Consider the following 18,621-nt stretch of genomic DNA (forward strand, 5'->3'; position numbering starts at 1 on the left):
AGTAGTAATTATAAATATATATAATTTATTTAAAAAATATTAGTAATGAATATTAATAAAAAATCAAATAACAGTATTCAAAATGACAATTTTTTTAATTTTTATTTAAATAAAAAAAAACTTAATACTGTATCAAAGTTATATTCTTCTGAAAAATATAAATCAAATAATATAGATGATAATAATGACAATAAAATGCTTAATATACCAAATTCAAAAAGTATATCTTTAAAATTTTTAAAAAAAGGATATACACCAAATATTGAAAATATGAATTTTTCTAAAAGCGTTTTTAAAAATTATTATGTACTGGAGAGAGATAAAGTAGCATCTCGATTAAAAGTAAAGTATTGTGAAGATAGTCAAATAATTTTTATAGAGTGGTTATCAACGTAAGAGAAGTTAAAATTAAAAATTAATTAAAATATTTATTTTTAGATTCAATTCAATTTTTGTTTCACATATATTTTTACGATGCTCCAAAAGTCTTTTAACACCAATTCCAACATTTATAATTAGTCTTTGCCTTTTACAACTATCATTAATGAAAAAAAAAGAACTTTGTAACAAATCTTTAGAAAATGATAAAATAATAAAAATAAAAAATGTTGATGAATTCTTAGAACAAGTAATGAATATTAATGATAGGAAAAAATTTAATATTTATGATGTTGCAATATATAAAATAAATAATATGTTAAATAATAAAAAGAATTTTTTTGAAAAAATATATTTCTTTATTAAGAAAAGAGATAATGATAAAAAGAATGATAAATCTTATAATGATAGTGATGATAATGAATATGAGATAGAAGATGAAAATAACGATTTTAAATCATTATTACTTAATTTTTCTCCAAAAAATACTTTTGAATATTCTCATAATATAAATGATTATAATATAAAAATGATAATAAATCATTTAAAACCTTATATAAAAATTAATGATATAAATATGTTAGTAGAGAAGTTTAAAAAAGATTCAACAAATGCAATTGCTGTTTGTATATTTAACATTGATGCTAAATGGAAAAATGGAAAATCATCATTTGCTGGCTTACATAATTTTAAATCTCATGGTTATAATGAAATGAAAGATTTCTTTGTTTTTGAAGGTGAATGTAGGATTATTAATGGAAATGATATTGAAATTATATCAATACCATTATTAGTTGAAGGATCAGAGAATAGAAATTTAGAATTTGTTATGATTCGTCCACTAGATGGTGTTAGATATTGTGCTGGTCTTAAAAAAATTGGTGAAATTTGTCGCTTAATAAATATTGAATTAAATTTAATAGAACCATGTCAATGTAAAATTTTAATGCCAGTTATTCATTCGCCAATTGTAGATTCATTAGAAAATATAAATTTTATAGGTGAAAAAACATTATTTTATTCATGTACAAAATCAGCAACTTTTAAAAATATTTATGATTCAACGAATTTAGATGGATTATATTATTATTCTTCTTTATTTATTAATAAAAATGGTATAAAAAGTAATAATAATAATAATGAAAACAAAAATAATTCAATAACAAATGACAATTTATTAAAAGATAAAAAGTACAATATACGTATGGATATTCCATTTCATTATGCTATTCTTGATAGAACATCTAAGGATACTATTTTGATAGGATCTTATTATGGAAATTATATATCTAACTTTCAAAGAATTATAACAGTAGAAAATTTAAAAAAACTTAATGAAGAAAAATTAAAAAAAAGGATGAATTTATTAAAGAATACGCAGACAGAAAAAAATTACAATTGTTGTAGTTAGAAATCATATTTATTGTTGAGAACAAAAAAAAAATAGAAAAAAAAAAGTTTTTTCAATATTATAAAAACATGATATTATTTTACATTTAATGAGTACATCTTTTAATAAAATTTTTATTAAAATGTTTTAAAAATAAATACGGAAATATATGATAAAAGATTTTCTTTCATTTTAAATATTATATAAGATTATTTTTTTTTACTTAAATATAATTTTTTTATTAGCATAATATCTTATATCATGTAAAAATTTAATATTTCTACAAAATTAAAATATTCTATTAAAATTTTAAATAATATTAATTTTATAATCATTACGTATATTTTAATATCCGGTATTTTGTTATATCAATTTACATGATAAACTGAAAACTTTTAATGGTTTTTATTTATTATGAATATTTAACCTATACATATATGTAAGAAGCTATATATGATATTATTTAATTTTCATTTTTCAATCATCCGTAAACATCATTTCATTTTAATATTTGATGTTTAAAAGGAATATAACATTTTTATATAAGATAAGCTTTATCTTATAAGGTATTTCTACAAAAAAAAGCCATTCATTTTCCATTTGACTTAAATTGTACGGGATATATTTATCAATTTATTTTAATGTAAGTCTACTTTTAGGAATGCCAATTTTTCATCCATGTTAAAAGCTCATCAATCTTCAGTTTACTTTTTCATCAACAAAAACCATTTTATTAGTAACACACTTTTTATAAAATACCACATTGTTAATGGACAAAAGCATTCAGTTTCACCTCTACTTAAACTATTTCTACGTTGCTTTTTATATATATTTTAAAAACCTATACAAAATAAATGTAAATTTGTTGACTTGAAGTTAAAAGTTAATTGCTATTATAAAAAAAAAAAATATTTAAAATGTATAATTGTTAAAGTATTGAAGAAAATTTTAATATTATTTTTATTTTCTATAAAAAATTTAGTATTTCTAATTTTAATTTTAAATATTTTTAACTAAAATAAATCATCATTATATAATTTTCATTTCTACTTTTAATATATCATGAAAATTATTATTCTATAGATATAATATATTATATTAATTCCCTATATTTTGTCAAATATCATTTACACATTTTAGAAACCTTATTTAGTTTTCCCATTTTTATTACTTGAAGAGGAAAAGTGCTTCAACAAAATTAGTAAAATATTATCATGATATTAAATATTCTTGACACCTCTAAATACTCTTTTAAACTTATTTATTTTTAATCTTATTTTTTTTTATGGTTTAAAGTTTCTATTTCTACCAACTTATCAAAATTTAATCGACCCTATTTATATTAATAATTCTATGTAATTGTCATTGACAGCAACTCTTTTTTTCTGTCTATATGAAGTCATGTAACTTTTCTTCAACATGTGTGATGGATAGTTTTTATATTATGCATATTTTTATTTAAAATAAAAAAGAAAAAAGAAAATTATTTAATTTTTTTTTTTTATTTTAAATGTATGTCTAGTTATTTGTTTATTAAACATAAATTAGAAATATTTTTTTATTTAAAAAAAAATATATATATATATTTATTTAAATTCCGTTTGTAACATAATTGTTACACCCATTAACTTTCCTATCCTTACTCTAATTAACATCCCATATATAATTCTATTTCTTGCTTAAAAATCAGTAGGTATAACTTTTTTAAGCTAATAGGCAGACACATACAGTATTCTTTTTTATTTTAGTACATATAAATATATTCATTTTATATATATTTTTAAATATAATAAATTTTATATTAAATGAACCACAATTTAAAATATATAAATAAATTTTCAAGAAATAATTATAAACACCATCAAATATAATATAATTTTTCAGGTGATATAAAAGTTAATTAATTTAATATAAAATTATTAATTATATTTTTTTTTCCTTATTTTCTTATGCACTTTAGTACTTTAAATAAATTAATAAAATTCACCATAAAATTTTAATATTAAAAGGTATATTATTTTTATATATTTTAATACTTATTTACTTTTTGAAAATTGTGAAACTATATACGTTATTGAATGTATAATTTACTTTTAGAAATAAAATGGTTTCTCAAATTCCAACTACCTTTTCTGGAGTACAATCTAAATTTGTAGATAGTTCAAAAAATCTGTTAAAAGATGTAAAAAATCCTTTAGATTCATTGAAAAGTAATAGATATAAACAAAGTGAAAATGTAAAAAATAATCCATTACAAATTCATAGTAATTTTATATTAGAAGCTATGGAAAAGACTAGTTGTGTTAAAATTTCAAAACGATGGCAATTAGCACTTTTATCAAATATTGGATTTTTAATAGTTTTTGGAATTAGGTGTAATTTTGGTGCTGCTAAAAATAGGATGGCTAAAAATTATACAGATCCATGGGGAAATCATCATGTAACTTTAATAAATTTATTATTTATTTATTAAATATTTTCAGGTAAAAGAATTTAATTGGACAATAAATGAATTAGGAGTTATGGAATCGTCATTTTTTTATGGATATTTAGTTACACAAGTACCAGCAGGATTTTTAGCAACTAAATTTGCTCCTAATAAATTATTTGGTATAGCAATTGGAATGGCATCTTTTTTTAATATTTTTTTACCATTTGCTTTTAATTCACATTCTGATACACTTGTTGCTACTATTCAAATATTACAAGGTCTTGTACAAGGTGTATCATATCCAGCAATGCATGGTTGTTGGAAAAATTGGGCACCACCATATGAAAGATCTAAATTAGCAACAACAGCATTTACTGGTTCATATGCTGGTGCAGTATTAGGTTTACCAGTAAGTGCATTTTTAGTATCATATATAGATTGGTCAACACCATTTTATGTATATGGTGTTGCTGGAGTTATATGGTCTATTTTTTGGTTTACAATGACATTTGAAGAACCAGCATTTCATCCAACAATAACAGAAGAAGAAAAAAATTTAATTATTAATGCTATTGGTCCTGTTTCACATACACATCCAACATTTTCAACAATTCCATGGAAAGATATTTTAACATCAAAACCAGTATATGCTATTATAGTTGCTAATTTTGCTAGATCATGGACATTTTATCTTCTTTTACAAAATCAATTATCATATATGAAAGATGTATTTGATATGCGAATTAATGATAGTGGACTTGTTGCAGCATTACCACATGCTGTAATGGGTATTGTTGTTTTATTGGGTGGTCAATTAGCTGATTATTTAAGATCACATAAAATTCTTTCTACAACAGCTGTAAGAAAAATATTTAATTGTGGTGGATTTGGTGGTGAGGCATTTTTTATGCTATTTGTAGCATATACAAAATCAGAAACAATTGCTATATTATGTTTAATATTAGCTGTTGGTTGTTCTGGATTTGCAATATCTGGTTTTAATGTTAATCATTTAGATATTGCTCCACGTTATGCTGCTATTTTAATGGGATTTTCTAATGGAATAGGAACATTAGCTGGATTAATTTGTCCATTTGTTACAGAAAGTTTTACAGAACATGGATCACATGGTTGGGTTAAAGTTTTTCTTTTAGCTAGTTTAATACATTTTACTGGAATAACATTTTATGGTGTTTATGCTTCTGGAGAATTACAATATTGGGCTGAACCAAAACCAGAAGAAGAACCATGGAATGCAATTAATCAATCTTCCCATCCTACAAATAATAACAATACTATACAAAATTATGGAACTTCTAATACAATTAACAATAATCAATCTATAAATTCATATCCAATGACAGCTATAAATTCTAATATTAATTATCCTTCTAATATTCAAACAATACAACAACCACATTCTGTTCTAAATGAAGGAAATTATAATTATATTCCTGGAAATGCGAATCCTTTTACTTCAGCATGGGATAATCCTGTTAATGATACAAATAATTACAATAATAATTACCAACAAAATCCCTATCAATAAAAATAGAAAATTTATCTAGTTTAAAAAATTTAAAATTCTTATACTTAAAATTTTTTTACTTTCACCATATAATGTTATTCAAAGTTTTAGTTTCTTTTTTTTATATAATAATCTTTTTTCAATATAATAAATATATTTTACTAGTAAGAGCATTTAAATTGCATAATGTTTCAATATGAGTGTATTAAATTTCTTGATATTTATTAAAGAAAAGAAGTATAGAAGAATGTAAATCATCAATAACTAAAAAGATAAACTAGCTTATATAAATAATATAATGAACAAAGTAATAAGTAATGAATTTTACATATATATAATTTTAAAATAATACTAATAAACTAATATTTTATTTTTAACAAATTAATGTGGAGACCAATTGAACCAAAAGAATGGACCAAAACATTCAATAAAAATAGAACTGAAAATTCAAATAGTATAGAAATAAAAGATTTAAATGATTATAATGAAATAAGCAAGTTTATTTTTTATATTATTAAAATAATATATTTTAAATTTTTATTTATAGACTTACTTCAAGATATTCAAAATATGTCATTATTGTCAATCAATGATAAAGAAAATATTGAAAAAGTAAGAGAATTAGATCCATGGAAAATTATTCGTCTCCTTTTTATGCTTAATCTTATACAATTTGTTGTTCTTCTTGGTTTACTATGGTATATAAAACGTCGAAATAGATTTTTTTTCAAACATTTTATAAAAAATCAACAATAATATCGTATAATTTTATTTTTATATCAATTATTGTACCACTAAGTTATAAAACATTCCATATTAAAATGAAATGTATTGTTAAAATTTTGTAAAAAAAAAGTTGATTTCAGTTTTAAAACAAGTAAATATTATAAATATTCATTTTAAAATTAAAATAATCACGTTATTTATACGTACTTACCAATAGAATATAAATTTGTGTTAACTCAGCTTCTATTATTAAAATTTATATATGAAGACAAACTTTATATTTAATAAGATATCATACATTTTTAGTTTTTTTTTGTGTATTTTAAAAAGTACAAAAAAATACATAATCCATCTCTCCATCATTATTTTTGAATTTATAGTTTTCTTTTTCTAAATAAATTCAACAAGATAGCTCTAGCATATTCTTAACTATTATATTATTATTTCTTGTTTCTCTATCGTCAATCATTTATATTCGCTTATTAAGAAGAATGTCATATTCCAATATATTGTTAATATATTCTATTTTGTCAAATATAAGATTTCTGTAATAAAAAGTAATATAAAACATAAAATTTATGGTAAAAATAATATACTTGATGATAATTTACAATAAATAATTTCTATCTCTTAAACTGTTAGTGAGATATAAAAAATGATGACAAAAATTAGGCTCGCAAATATACAAAAGATCGTACCTCAAGAACAGTTGAAATTTAGAAAATATTTTCAACGTAGACTATAACTCAAAAGTTTTAAAAAGTTCAGCGCATCTAGTCTCCTGCTTCTAGGAGCCCATTTTCTTGAGTTATAAGTCTCGCTCTTGAAACTTTTTCAAAGTACATTTTTCAACATATCTTGATTTTAAGAAGAGATACAAAGATGAGACTAGTTTCAATTGACGTTTTATAAAAAAATGATTTAGAATAGTTGTTTTTATTTTAATATTTTTTATTGCATTATGGAAGTCGGATTTTATTAAAAAATATTCCCCATTTTCGCCTCTAACTTTGACTCCTTAGAACTCATTAAGTTTTACTTTTGATATAGCCTTGATTATATTTAAAATTTACCATTTTTCAAGAGCTATCAAATAAGCACAATTTCATTATAAAATTCTAAAAAAAATTATTTTTTTAGTACTTATACTGGAGGCCAAATTGTAAATATTTGAATCAATTGTAATCTTGGAAAATATTGGTAATATTTTTACGGAGATAATTTATTCTAGACAAACTTTTAAAGAGAAATCGAATGAAACTAGCTCTATGATAATCTGATAGGTTTCAGCCAATATATAAAATGTCGGTAACAATGAATATTTAGAAAAAATTTCCACCTTCTGTTGTATCCCACTTCGAAATAAAGATAAAAACAAGTTGCTTTCTAGTTTCCATTACTAATTAGTTTTTACATATACTAAACATTCTAACTATTTTTATATCTTCAATAGTTATTGTGATAAAAGAGATAATAGCAATTAATTTAGCACGTAAAAATATCAAGTATCATATCATAATAAGGGTTTGAATTTATAAAACATTTTCAATGTGAACTACAGTTCAAACGTTTGAAGAAGGTTTGCGTATTTAGTTTTATAGTTTTAAATGCTTATTTATTTAACTTATGAGGTTTGATTTTGAAATTTTCTTAAAATATAACTTTTTAGTTAAAGTAATATAAATATGAGATTAGGTTTAATAATTTTCTTAAAAAAATCTGATCTATAATAAATGTTTTAGTTCTATTTTTTCCAATTACTCTATAAAAGTTAAATTTTTTTTTAAATATTTCCTACACTCAAAAAATAATCATTAGTTACAGCTGATATTTATTTTTCAAATGTATAGAATCTATGTAAAAATGTAATTTTTATATTTAAAATAATAATACTTTCTGTTAACAGCAACTTCATTATACCTATCAACAGTTTTTAAAATATAAAAAAAAATTTATTATTCTAATTTCTCGCCTATATATATATTTAAAGAAATTGTTCTATTTTAATATATTAAAAAAACGAAACTAAATTTTATACTAAATAATATTATAAATATTTTAAAATTTTGAGTTTTTGTTGGATTTTATTTATGATTTTTGTTTCATTGTTAATTCCCTGACAAAACTATCTATGGTCCAAAAATGACCAAATACATCCATAACCTGCATATTTTCTTCATTTTGAGCAATAATTTGTTGAATAGAATTAGTCATTAAAAATAATTTTGCATATCTCATTCCACCCTCAGCAACACCATTTTTTTTTATCATATAATTATATAAATCTTTAACATATGTATCTCTTGTCCCTTCAACAATCTCTTTGGCATGAGAACTTAAATCAGGAGCATCTAAAAATTATCATAACGAATTTAAAATTATCTTACTCGGATTAAAAAATAATATATATTTAAAGGTAGAAAATTCTTTTAAATCAACTTTTAATTTTCTTAATGGATTCATAATTTCATCCATCTGCCTATGATAGATAGATCTACATCCAGGTATCATAATACCAACTTGAGGACTCCTTAATATATAAGCACCATTTGGATAAATTATTCTATCTGGATCATCATGAAGAGAATAATAAACCCTATTAAGAATATTAAAAGTAAATGAAAAATTGTGTAATAAAGCAAATTTATCATGCTCATGAAGTATATTAAATTCATTAAATAATTTAACCCATTCTAAACATATTCTTAATTCACGAATATTCCAAAAACGAACATCATTCATTGAGGCAGGATATAACTTTTTAAAAAATGTTTCAGTATCTTCATCAAGAGTATCTAGAGCATACAGTAATGTATTTTTTTTTAAAATTTCTTTAGCAGTTGACTTGTCAGGAAATGCCTTACTTCTCAATTTATTACACATATCTTCAATTTCTTCAAGTTGTAAAATATTATCACTACAAATACCTTCAGTAGATGAATCTGGACTTTGAAATACCTCATTACCAAATGACATATCAAATCCATCATTGATTATATTAACTAAATTTCCTTTATTATTTATTTTTGAAGGTTCTACATCAGATATTTTTTTAGTTCCTACTAATTTATCCCTATCATTTTGTATGGCATTAACATCCATTCCTACAGCGATACATTTATTAAAGCGACAATGGCGGCAAGCACATCTAACATCTTAGATAAAAAAAATATATATATATATTTTAAAAAATTTTAAACTATTACTAACATACTCTTATTAATATCACATTCACCATTATATTGACATACAAATTTCTGTGACGTTACAATTGTCCTTCGAAAAAAAGTTTTACTAGAAAAAAAAAGATTATAAAAATAAATGATAATTAATATTTTCAATACCATCCATTACAACTAGCAACTCCATAATGATATCCAGTAGCTTTATCTCCACAAACCAGGCATAACGTTCCTTCTGGTACCTTTCTCCCTACAAAAATAATGAAAAAATAAAAAACAAAATTGATTAATCAATTAAGCAAGACAATAAAAAAACTTACTTTGTGACATTTTTGATTACATAAACAATTTAAATGTTTACTTAAAAACAGATAATTGGGAACACTTGCATAATATAAAAGAAATATTTTCAAAATTACCGTTGTAGGAACTAGTATGGTACCTAAATATCCAAACAAATTTTCCTATTGTCTGAGAATGTAATTTATAAATAGATAAAAACAATAAAATGTTTATTAAAAAAAATATTAATAAATTTTTTATAATACAAAGGTAATAATAAATTTTAATTAAAACAAGATTTTTTTTTCAAAAAATATTTTAAATTACATTAAACAAACTACTCTCATTACACGTATACAAGAAATTGCCATTGATTATAGGATAATATTAACTTGGCTTTTGTCATTTAAATAGCATTTAATATTTAATGATAATTAGTGTTATAAATTTATTTCTCATTTTAATTTTTTTTATATAAACTAATTTATAAATAAAATTAAATTTTTATATATTTAAAACCTATTTTAACATATAAAAATAGGCATTATACTCGTAAATTTGAAATATTATACATGTTTAAATTGTTTTTATCGTTATCATCAAACAAAATATTAATAATACAATGAAAATTGTCTCATATAACGATCTAACGCCTTTAATATGTTTGTGTACATATATATATTCTTTAATAAATAGCGTCTTCTTCATAGACGTTATCGCAACCAAATGTCAGAAAATGAAAAAATCTATTTTTGCACTGAAAATAAATGAGAAAATAATGTGTATGTGAATAAGTATATAATTTGTCAGTATCTATATATTCATTTTTTAGCTTATTAAACAACAAAATTTCAGTGATTTGTTTTAAATTAAAGTAAAACTAGTAGTGATAGTGAACAAGAAGATTATTTCTAATTTTACAGAAAAAATAATAATGATATAGTTTAAATGTAATTCATGAAATGACTATTTTATAAAAATTAAATATGATCTAGATAAGAGAAAAGTCGAAGTGGATAACGATATTTTATTAATCTATCAAAATATTTTTAAGATAGAGTTTATGTTTTATATAAATTTTATATTTGTAAACTATATTTAATTACAATTGCCAACACAACAGAAATATGAAAATAATTTTTTGACTGTATAAATATTAACAATTAAATTACATAGTAATTAATTGTAATAAACAAATATAATTTTTTTTAAATATTCTTTCATATAAAAATCTTTTTCAATATAATATTAATTTAAACATTAATGGCAATTAAAAATATAATATTTTACATTTATGATAACACCAATCTTAATTCTTAATAAAATATATGTACTCTAGTTATCAAAAGGACGTTTTTAAAAATATACGTTTAAATGCACTATTAGATAGAGAAATCTACTCACTGTGACTAGATAATTTATAAAATAATACCCTTGTAACCATTATAGTTCTAAAAATATTTTACCTTCCTAATAACATATATTTAAAAATCGAAGGAAAATTTTAATGATGAAATAACATAAAAAAAAAAAAATTAATAAACTACAGCTTAAAATTAATATAAATACAAGTATAAACACAGATTAAAAAAATTATTCTACTCTAAATCACATGCTAGGAACACTGAATGATTATCTGCAATAGAAACCTTGAAGATCCTTTTTCCTTCTAAATGTTTTGATGAAATTTTCTTTGGCTCAGGTACCATTTTGTCATCATCATCTTCAGATATGCCTAAACCAAGTTGACCTGATGTATCAGCTCCCCATGACCAAGAATTTCCATCATCATCCCAAACAATTGAACATCCAAGACCAGCAGTTGCACCAGCAATCTTAACATCAAATGGAATTTTGTTAAGTTTACAAGACTTCCAATTTTCATTGTCATCTTTACCTTTCCAAGTACCAAGTCCTAAGGCATTATCAATATTCCTTCCAATAGAATAAACCTCTCCATTATCATATCTTACAATAATATGCTGTGCTCCACAAGCATGTGTTATTTTTAATCCCTCTTTAGCAAAAACGGGAGATTTCTTAAATGATGAGATTCTATTATCTTCTTCATCATTTTCTGGCGCCGGAAATCCAAGTTGGTCAAAATTATTCAAACCGGCAACATAAACATCACCTTCTTTGGAAACAGCCATCGTCCAATATCCACCAGCAAAAACGTTTACAAAAACGACAACTTTACCTTTGTTTAAAATATTTGGTACCTTCAATTTGTCCCCAGAATTATCCCCATAAAAAGCCCCTTTACGACTTGAGTATTTACCACTTACTCTTCCCAATTGTCCTTTGGAAAGATCACCAAATGTAAATAATTCCCCTTGATCAGAAAGACAAACAAGGTGATTTTCCCCTGCAGCAATCTTAACAATTTTATGACCTTTTCTAGCATCAATAAGTATCTTAATTCCTTCACGAAGATCTTCAAATACTCCATGATCATTCATCTCACCTCCAGCATCACGGAGATCTCCCCATATAACTACACTTCCAAACTCCGTAACTGCTGCTGAAAATGAAGCACCAGCATCAATAGCAACAAACTAAAAAAAAATTATAATTGTATATATAATATAATTTAAAAAAATTTACCTTCCCTAAAATAGTAACATCTTCATCATACTCAATTTTTGTAAATTCAGTTATACAATCGTCATCAGGTCTATCCTTAAGAGGTATAGTACCCTTTTCATTAATTCCACAACTATAAACATCACCATTTTCAGTTAATAAAACTGAATGAACACCACCAGCAGCAATATCAATTATATCTTTCGGAAGTGTACCCATAATACCACGAGGTTTTCGTGTGGTATTTCTTTGCCCATGCCCAATCTGTTCACCAGTCCCACACGTTAAAACGAGGTCTCCTATAACAGTATTAATGTAATTTTCAAGAGGACATCTAGGTGCTTTAGTTTTTTGTGTTGACTTATTAGGTGTAGGTCGTGGAGTTATTTCATATACCTCTGGTGGAGGTGTTGAAAATTTGACTTTTTTAATGTTTCCATCACTTTCATCATCTGGTGAACCTCTCCTACCACGCTTAGAAGGTGGTGGTCTTTCAATAGCCTCAGTTTTTTCCTCTATTTTATTAGAATTATTACTATCTTTTTTTTCCTTCAAAGTTGTTTCACCATTTTTTTTTTTACCACTAGCATTAGTTAAATTTTTCTTTTTAGAATTTTTTGAAGCTGACTCTTGAGAAGTTACCTTAATTTTTTCTATCTTTTCTGCTGTCTTCTCTGCTTCTAACATAGTTTTTTTTTTGCAAGGCATTATTGTTAAAATAAAACAACTAGAAAAATAACAAATCAAAAGTTTAAATGGAAGAAAAGATTTTTAAAAATATCAACAACAAAAAAAAAACGAATACATATTGAGATTGTCAATACCACACAGACTTTGAAATAAAAATAATTTACTTTTAAATGTAATCATTTTAAATTAAAACGTGAACATTTCTCCAAAAGTATAACCTTAGATAGACAAAATTTTAGTATACTGTTAAAAGTAAAAAAAAAAGAGATCTTTCAAGTACAAGACTTGTCTGATACATGACAATTTTTAATAAATACAAGTAATTGCTATATTTTTGTAAATAAAAAGCTGAGCATTAAGCTATCCTTTTCCCACCCAAAACTTCGGTTCAAGATAAAAACTAGAAATACGTTAGAGGAAATATTTTTTTTGATCAAACAAGTTATAATATAAAAATTAAAATGTTTACAAACATTAAAAATCATGATTATTAAAATTTATTTAAGCATTCGTCGTTTTTTGGTATACATCTGAGTGTTATCAAGATTTGATGAATTTCGTTTTCTTTCTTCTTCAATACTAGGTTCTTTGTCATCTGTATGGCCAACTACATTAAGAAGAACTTTAACTGCCTTAGTATGAACACATACACCAGAAGATGGGCAAGTGCATGAAAATTTTAGTTTTGATTTTGTCAATCCCATGTTTACAACAGACACTTCATCTCTATACGTAACTTGAAATTGACCTGGTGAAATTATTGTAATACATTTGTCATCAACTATTTGTTGAGCTATACTATCAGTAGCTATATTTTTATGAAAAGCATAATCCGGATCATTATCCAAAAGTTCAGATCTATTGGTAGCCCATGGTGTACCTTCCAAAAATGTAGTTGGATTTGATGCATCTCTATAAACTGAATCAACAATACTTGCTATAGGAACATAATATGGAGCTTCTTCCATTAAATCTCCACTGGCTAACACTTCATCAAAGATGGGATTTAATTGTAGTACACCATTTTGTTGATAACTACTTGATACTTCTTTAATATATGCATTACAAAAATAAAATAAACATAACATATTGATATCTAAAGGTAATTCCTGACCATTATACATTTCATGAAGATACTCTGATAAACTTGGAGGTTTTAGTAATAAATCATGAACTTCTGTGCAATCAATATTTACAACTTTTCCTCCATATATAGCATAATATTGCATTAATTGTGGGATAATTATTTCTTCAAAAATTTTAACATCATGTTCCCAATTTTTTATTGACATTGATTCTTTTAACATAACCCACTCGTTACTTATAGCTTCTGCACTTTCACATCCTAGAAGCCTTTCAAGAATATGAGTTGTTGTTTCTTCAAATTCTGAACCTTTCTCAACACCAAGTTCCATAAATGTTAACATCTTTAAACTTTTCCACGATTTTAAAACTTTTAAATGTGGAACATCTGATTCAAAATTAAATTCAAAATCATTAATTAATAATTTATTAAATTCCTCTACTGCAGGTATTTCAATTAAAATTCTTCTCAAAAATTGAGCATGACCATGTTCATTTTCATTTTCGTATAATCGAAATCCAAGAGGAATCAAAGGTTCATCAACAAAGAATGGATGTTTAAATGATAAAACTGACATTTTAAATGATCCTACACCAGGTATTCTTTCATATACTAATCGTGAAGTTTTAACATTTGACATTCTATGACATGTTGTAAATTCTGAAAGTAAAGGTGAACATAATAATGTTATGTTTACGCTTGGAAGTACAATTTCATGTACAAAACTTGATTTATTTCTGTATTTTAATAATTGCTCCATAATATAAATATTATAAACACCATCTTGTGTTAATCTTGCTTTTTTTTTAAAATATCTTATTACATTTTTAACTTGCTGTACACCACGTAAAGAATTACCTAATTCATCACCATTTCCATGTTCTTCATTTCCAATCATTTTATATAGTTCATCAGGGCGAACAACAGAAGAGAAACTACGTGCTATCTTACGTAGTACACGTGGTTGAGTCCTTAAAAATGGTTTTGCCTTCTTACTATTTCGATGAGGCATTGTTTGAGCAATTTCAAGAGCTTTTTTATGATTTCCAACATAATGAAAAAGAACAATACCATTTGGTTTATCATGATCCCATATTTCATAACGACTGAAACATTCATCACCTCCTCTATTTTCTGGACTATATAAATTTACATATCCTCTTTTTAATCCATTACAAAGACTTCTAGTTCCACGTGAACATGACCAACGGTATCCATCAATTCTCAGAGTGCTTCTAACATCGGCATCTGTTAAAACACCTTCTTTATCAATATCTGAACAATCATATAATACAATGCAACCTCCTTCTAAATGAATATAAGGAGGATCACGACAAATCATATCAGGAGTTTGTTCTGCTGTTCTTAATAATGTTAAGTAATCATCATATGGTAATTTTTCTGGTTTATTTGGAATATATACAACTCTTTTACCATCTACAATTTTTATATGAAGTGTAAGAACTTCCTGGCCTAAAACTAAACTTTGCTCAACTAACTGCCCTTCAGGTACTTCACTTATCTCATAGATTTGAATATTTTGTTCTTCCTTAATTTCACTTCCGTTTGAACCATAATCATTGTTGATTTGTTCCCTAAAATTAGGACGGACCGTAATTCATTAGTTCATTAAAAAAACCAGTAAACTACGGCGCTACGGAATCGGCCGCATTTTTACTTCGGCGCGACTGTACCAAAGTTTTAGAAATAAATTTTAAATTAAGCTATAAAGCTTATCATTTAAATATTTATATTTTAATTTAAGGATATGGATAGAATTTTATAGTAAATTACCTGCAAGTAATACTATGAGCATTTTCTTCAACAGCTTCAACATCTATTTGATCGTCAATTTCCTCATCTCCACTTCTTGGTAAGGTTGTATCTGAACATTTTTGAGAACTGGTGTCGGAATTCTTATAAATATGTACCATAGTTTAGGAATAAAAAACAACGCATATAAACCTAATTCCAATATACTTTCGTTAAAGGACCTTGTTAAATAAACTACATATGCATAAAGAGGAAGGATAAGAATTTTGGATGTATTTTTGTCCTAATAATTTTGTTTTCTCAAGTAAATTTCTTCTTTTGACCATAATCTTTAATAATACATAGACAAAATTAAAGTTGAAAAAAATTTTTAATAATTGTAATTTTAAAAAAACATTCTTAGGTTTATAAAAACAACAAAATTTATACTTATATATAACGTTAATTTATTAACTTCAAAAAAGTTAATTTTTATTTTTTTAATTAAATATTATACCTATTTTGTTGATAAAACGATTTTAATAATAATAACCTATTTTTAGAAATTCCATTGTAAAAAAATTGTATAAATGTAAGGCATGTTAAAAGAATGTTAACAATTTTGTTTAAAATAGGGATTTTGAAAATTGGTATAATAAAATTGTATATAAGACTTTCAAACACATCATATTATAATTTTATATAATAATCTTATTTTTAACCTTTTTTGTAATAAAATAATTAAAGAAAATAAAAATTTTCAATTAAATTCAAAGAAATATATTAAAAATTTGTATTTGTTGAAAAAGACAATCAATATAAAGTATGTGAAGTTAAATAATTTAATAAAAACATTTAAAAACTAACTATTAGGGAAAATTTTAAAAACTGTATTTTGAAGATTTATCAAAAATAGAATCATATGTAAATGTGATTTTTACACATAAAATAAGTAAAAAAAATTGTTTGAAAAAAGTGATAAAAAATAGAAACACTTTGGAAAATTAAAAAAAATACTTTCATTAATTGTGTAAACTTTTGAATCAGATATCCAATTGAGGTATTTTTCGTCATTTTCAATCAATATGAAAATTTTAATTATATTGGAAATTTTTTATCTTACAATATGCCATTATTTTGATTTATAATACTACTGTAATTTTTGAGATATTAAATAATCTTTAAAATCATGATAAAAAAAATATTTATTAAATGATTATGTAGTTTATGTTTTATTTAAGAATATGAAATAAAGATGTATTTAAATAATGAAAGAAATGTTAATTTTAAAATTTGATTTATGAAAAAAGTAAAAAATAATTTTATATATATGTATAACTTTTAGAGATACGTAAAAGTAATTTTTTTCTGATAAATATTATTTCCAATAAAAATATTGTTGTTGTTTATATTTTAATTAAATTTAAAATAATTTGAATTTTTTTTAGTTGTTATTAAGAGTTTTTGAAAATTGTTTTTGATGTTTTACATTTTATATTTAGCATTTTTAACATATAAAGTCCAATTGTATTCTCATCATAGTGATATTGAAAATATTGTTTTTAAAATTATTTTTTACTGTGAATTAAAAAAATAATTGTTTTTTATTAAACAATTTTTTTCTCAACTTTTATACCTTCATTTTTTATACTAAAGTTAAAGAATATAACTACCAAAATAAATTAATTGAATGATTTTGACAAAAAGAAAAATGATAAATAAAAATTTTTTCTTTCTATAATACCAATATTAAGATAAATAAAATAATGTCAAAAAAGTAAGAAAATGTGTCAAAAAAATATGTTTGTTTATCATGACACAATATTATTAAAAAAAATTATTATTTCAACAAATGATGAAAGTTATCATTAAGAAATTAAGAAATTATTTTTTAAATTTATTATTAAATTTATCAAACAACTTAAAATAGAATGTTTTCAAACAATTTGAGTAAAACAAATGTTATATTTTGAATTGTAAATATAAATATTTTAGAAATTATTTTTAATATGATAAAAATGTTTCTGTGTGTTGAAAAATTTTTTAAAATAAAAGAAATGAAAAAGTATTATTTTTATTTGTAATTATTTAGTGCTTAAGTATTATTGTTAAGAAAAAAATATGTTTATAATAAAGAAATGTTAAATTGAATTTTTTCTATTACTTTTTTTAAAATGTTATTGAGTCCGTTAAAGGAAAATGTTATTAAAAAATACTTTAATGTAAATTACTTCATTTTTTTGACGTTTGACTAATTTTCATTCTTCCTTTTGTTATTGAACCAACAAAAAATTCTAAATATTATATTTTATCGTAAATTACTATTTCTTTTTTTTAATGAAATTTTAAAAGTAATTGAAAAATAAAATCACGAAAATTTTATTATTGATAAAAAGTAAGTTTAACAACTTTAATATAGTAAATTGGAAATTTAATTTATACCATTTTAAAATATTTTAAAATATTTTACATTAAAATTTCTTTTTAACAATTGAAATCAACTAAAATTTATTAATCCTTATTGTAAAGAATGCTAAAATAAGATTTTTATCTTTTTTTATATTATCTTATATATATATATATTATAAATAT

General features: G+C 23.0%; 6 protein-coding genes across 6 annotated transcripts; 3 read left to right on the top strand and 3 right to left on the bottom strand.

Moving 5' to 3' along the window:
- Positions 1 to 195: 195 nt before the first annotated feature.
- On the top strand, positions 196 to 1,789 carry SRAE_2000009400 (Hypothetical protein; the record flags this gene model as incomplete). Its single annotated transcript, XM_024650881.1, has 2 exons — positions 196 to 392; positions 439 to 1,789. The coding sequence occupies 2 exons, from the start codon at positions 196 to 198 to the stop codon at positions 1,787 to 1,789; spliced, it is 1,548 nt and encodes a 515-aa protein (XP_024504614.1).
- A 2,083-nt stretch (positions 1,790 to 3,872) lies between these two features.
- On the top strand, positions 3,873 to 5,748 carry SRAE_2000009500 (Vesicular glutamate transporter; the record flags this gene model as incomplete). Its single annotated transcript, XM_024650882.1, has 2 exons — positions 3,873 to 4,208; positions 4,252 to 5,748. The coding sequence occupies 2 exons, from the start codon at positions 3,873 to 3,875 to the stop codon at positions 5,746 to 5,748; spliced, it is 1,833 nt and encodes a 610-aa protein (XP_024504615.1).
- A 363-nt stretch (positions 5,749 to 6,111) lies between these two features.
- SRAE_2000009600 (Hypothetical protein) lies at positions 6,112 to 6,483 on the top strand (the record flags this gene model as incomplete). The annotated part of the gene is made up of 2 exons (XM_024650883.1): positions 6,112 to 6,220; positions 6,275 to 6,483. The coding sequence occupies 2 exons, from the start codon at positions 6,112 to 6,114 to the stop codon at positions 6,481 to 6,483; spliced, it is 318 nt and encodes a 105-aa protein (XP_024504616.1).
- Positions 6,484 to 8,541: 2,058 nt separating this feature from the next.
- On the bottom strand, positions 8,542 to 9,965 carry SRAE_2000009700 (Transcription factor HNF-4 homolog; the record flags this gene model as incomplete). The annotated part of the gene is made up of 5 exons (XM_024650884.1): positions 8,542 to 8,804; positions 8,841 to 9,608; positions 9,668 to 9,747; positions 9,798 to 9,885; positions 9,956 to 9,965. The coding sequence occupies 5 exons, from the start codon at positions 9,963 to 9,965 to the stop codon at positions 8,542 to 8,544; spliced, it is 1,209 nt and encodes a 402-aa protein (XP_024504617.1).
- A 1,550-nt stretch (positions 9,966 to 11,515) lies between these two features.
- SRAE_2000009800 (Regulator of chromosome condensation) lies at positions 11,516 to 13,190 on the bottom strand (the record flags this gene model as incomplete). Its single annotated transcript, XM_024650886.1, has 3 exons — positions 11,516 to 12,475; positions 12,525 to 13,106; positions 13,146 to 13,190. The coding sequence occupies 3 exons, from the start codon at positions 13,188 to 13,190 to the stop codon at positions 11,516 to 11,518; spliced, it is 1,587 nt and encodes a 528-aa protein (XP_024504618.1).
- A 500-nt stretch (positions 13,191 to 13,690) lies between these two features.
- Positions 13,691 to 16,211, bottom strand: SRAE_2000009900 (Zinc finger, SWIM-type domain-containing protein; the record flags this gene model as incomplete). Its single annotated transcript, XM_024650887.1, has 2 exons — positions 13,691 to 15,872; positions 16,072 to 16,211. 2 exons carry the CDS (start codon positions 16,209 to 16,211, stop codon positions 13,691 to 13,693), a joined length of 2,322 nt encoding a protein of 773 aa, XP_024504619.1.
- Between the last annotated feature and the right edge of the window lie 2,410 nt (positions 16,212 to 18,621).

This window comes from Strongyloides ratti, assembly GCF_001040885.1.
Source record: "Strongyloides ratti genome assembly S_ratti_ED321, chromosome : 2".
Taxonomy (NCBI): Eukaryota; Metazoa; Nematoda; class Chromadorea; order Rhabditida; family Strongyloididae; genus Strongyloides; species Strongyloides ratti.